Source organism: Pteropus alecto, unplaced genomic scaffold, assembly GCF_000325575.1.
Source record: "Pteropus alecto unplaced genomic scaffold, ASM32557v1 scaffold3, whole genome shotgun sequence".
NCBI lineage: Eukaryota > Metazoa > Chordata > Mammalia > Chiroptera > Pteropodidae > Pteropus > Pteropus alecto.
In genome coordinates, this window is record NW_006442484.1 from 37,660,814 (window position 1) to 37,662,822 (window position 2,009).

General features: G+C 33.2%; 1 protein-coding gene across 6 annotated transcripts in view; it reads right to left on the minus strand.

Annotated features, from left to right (window-relative positions):
- Positions 1 to 2,009, minus strand: part of SCN3A (sodium voltage-gated channel alpha subunit 3) — a 78,663-nt gene that overhangs the window by 3,008 nt on the left and 73,646 nt on the right. For all 6 annotated transcript variants that reach the window (XM_006921141.1, XM_006921137.1, XM_006921138.1 and 3 more), the window contains exons 23-24: positions 1,383 to 1,520; positions 271 to 375 (exon numbers count right to left, since the gene is read on the minus strand). In XM_006921141.1, coding sequence (XP_006921203.1) covers positions 271 to 375; positions 1,383 to 1,520 — 243 coding nt within the window. The remainder of the gene's footprint in view (positions 1 to 270; positions 376 to 1,382; positions 1,521 to 2,009) is intronic.

The following is a 2,009-nucleotide window of genomic DNA, read 5'->3' on the forward strand; positions in this document are numbered from 1 at the left end:
AAACATGAAGCCTGCTTTAGAAGCGGATATCAGGAACCCTGAGTTGGAGGCTTTCAACTGACAAACTGTAAAGAACATTGCCCCTTTTCAAAGAACTTAGTAATTCTCATTTGAGTGTAGCAGTTGTGAATTGTGTTATACAATATGAACTTTACAGTTAGGGCATTTTATGTGTTGGTGTTATCACCCAATGTGTTCTGATCCAGAGCATTGCTAAGTTTTATCATATGGAAATAAGGCTTTGGAATGTTAAAAAAGAGTTATTCTTACTGCTGGCCGAGGTATGGGTTTCTGAGGTTTCTTAGATCCAAGTTTCTTCATTGCATTGTAATATTTTTTCTGTTCCTCTGTCATAAAGATATCTTGACCTCCAAAGTAAAGACATAGTATAAAACTGGTTACAATTCCAGCATGTGGTATAATAGCACTTTTACAAAATATTTCTGAGTCTTTCCTTTAATCCTCTCTCAGTTTTTAAATGAATATTATCTGGCTTCATAAAGATTTATTCTGCTTTTCCCATTTATGTGAAACTCTGAATACTTTTTAATATTATGTAAAACCCATAATCACATAAAACTATGATTAGTACAGAATCTAATTTCATTGTATTATATTTAGAAGGAAGATCAGAGGTTTTGAGTATATTTTTATGAAAGAAAAAAATGTTTTCTTAGTCTCTTTCACTGTTGACAATTTTACTTCTTTATTCAACAATTTTCGAGAACTTCCTGTGTGCTAGACGATGTATCTAGTATCAGAATTGCATAGATATTTGACACAGTGTCTACATGGAAAAAAAAAAAGCACTACAGACACTGCAGAGATAATCATAAATTCCAAGACTCAGTAACGGTCTCTATATAGGAGACTACTCTTCAGCTATACCTTAAAGAATGATTAAGGGTTTGCTAAGCAAAGCATTCTAAGGAGAGAAAATATTCTATGTAAAGTCACGGACTTACAAAAACATGGCTTATTCAAGAAAGGACAGAACATCTAAGTAGCTGTGTGTGTAGCAAGTAATACTGTTGGTGGCTAGGTGGTGACTGAAGAAGGAAATGTAGCAAATGTGGTGTGGGAGAAAATGAATCTTGAAAACTAGGTGGAGATAATTCTTGAAAGGCTCTGTAAACAAGGATAAAGCATTGGAGGCCCACTGGATGTTTTGAAGCAGTGGTCACATATTCGAATTACTATAGCAGACCTGGAAAGGAGCCACTGACAAGGGAGGCTGGAATCATCTGCAGCTGAATCGACCATATAGTGAACGGAAAGAGTACCAAAATGACCTAAGTATGTCATGACTAAGAGTATCTGGTTATTTGGATATATAACATACAACCTCAGAATAGAGAAAGCCGAGAGCTGAGGATACTTATCTTCTTTTTCTGTTGGTTGAAGTTATCTATGATGACACCAATGAATAGATTCAGAGTGAAGAATGACCCAAAGATGATAAAGATGACAAAGTATAAATACATATACAGATTTTCTTCATATACAGGCTGAAGTTTAACCTAAGTAATATTGAAAATATTAAATATTTAAAAATACAATAAATACTTAAACTAAGTTAATTTGGTAAATGTTGTTACTTAATATAGACCTATTTTTGCCTTGCCCTGAGAGCATGTTCTGCAAAACAGTTCAATTCCAAATTAGTATGATGTAGTACAATGAAAGTTTGTAATTTTTATGATTGTTCTTGCATCTGTTTTCCCATTGTGGCTTACCTGTACATATTCTTTAGAGTAAATAGCAGTGGTGTAAATAAGACAAACATTTTGAGCCTATTATTAGTCTTCTTATAATTTTTTTTTTTGGTAATATTTTCAATTTGGGTTTGGGAATGCTGCCTCTTGGAGATATGGCTTTAATAAAATAACAGATATGTTCTGAGGAATTATTTTTATTCCTATTTTTAAATTTTAGTTCCCTGAAAGTTGCTTGCTTTATCATGATATTTTTGGGAGCTGCTTTACAAACTTTGGTTTATCATACTCTCC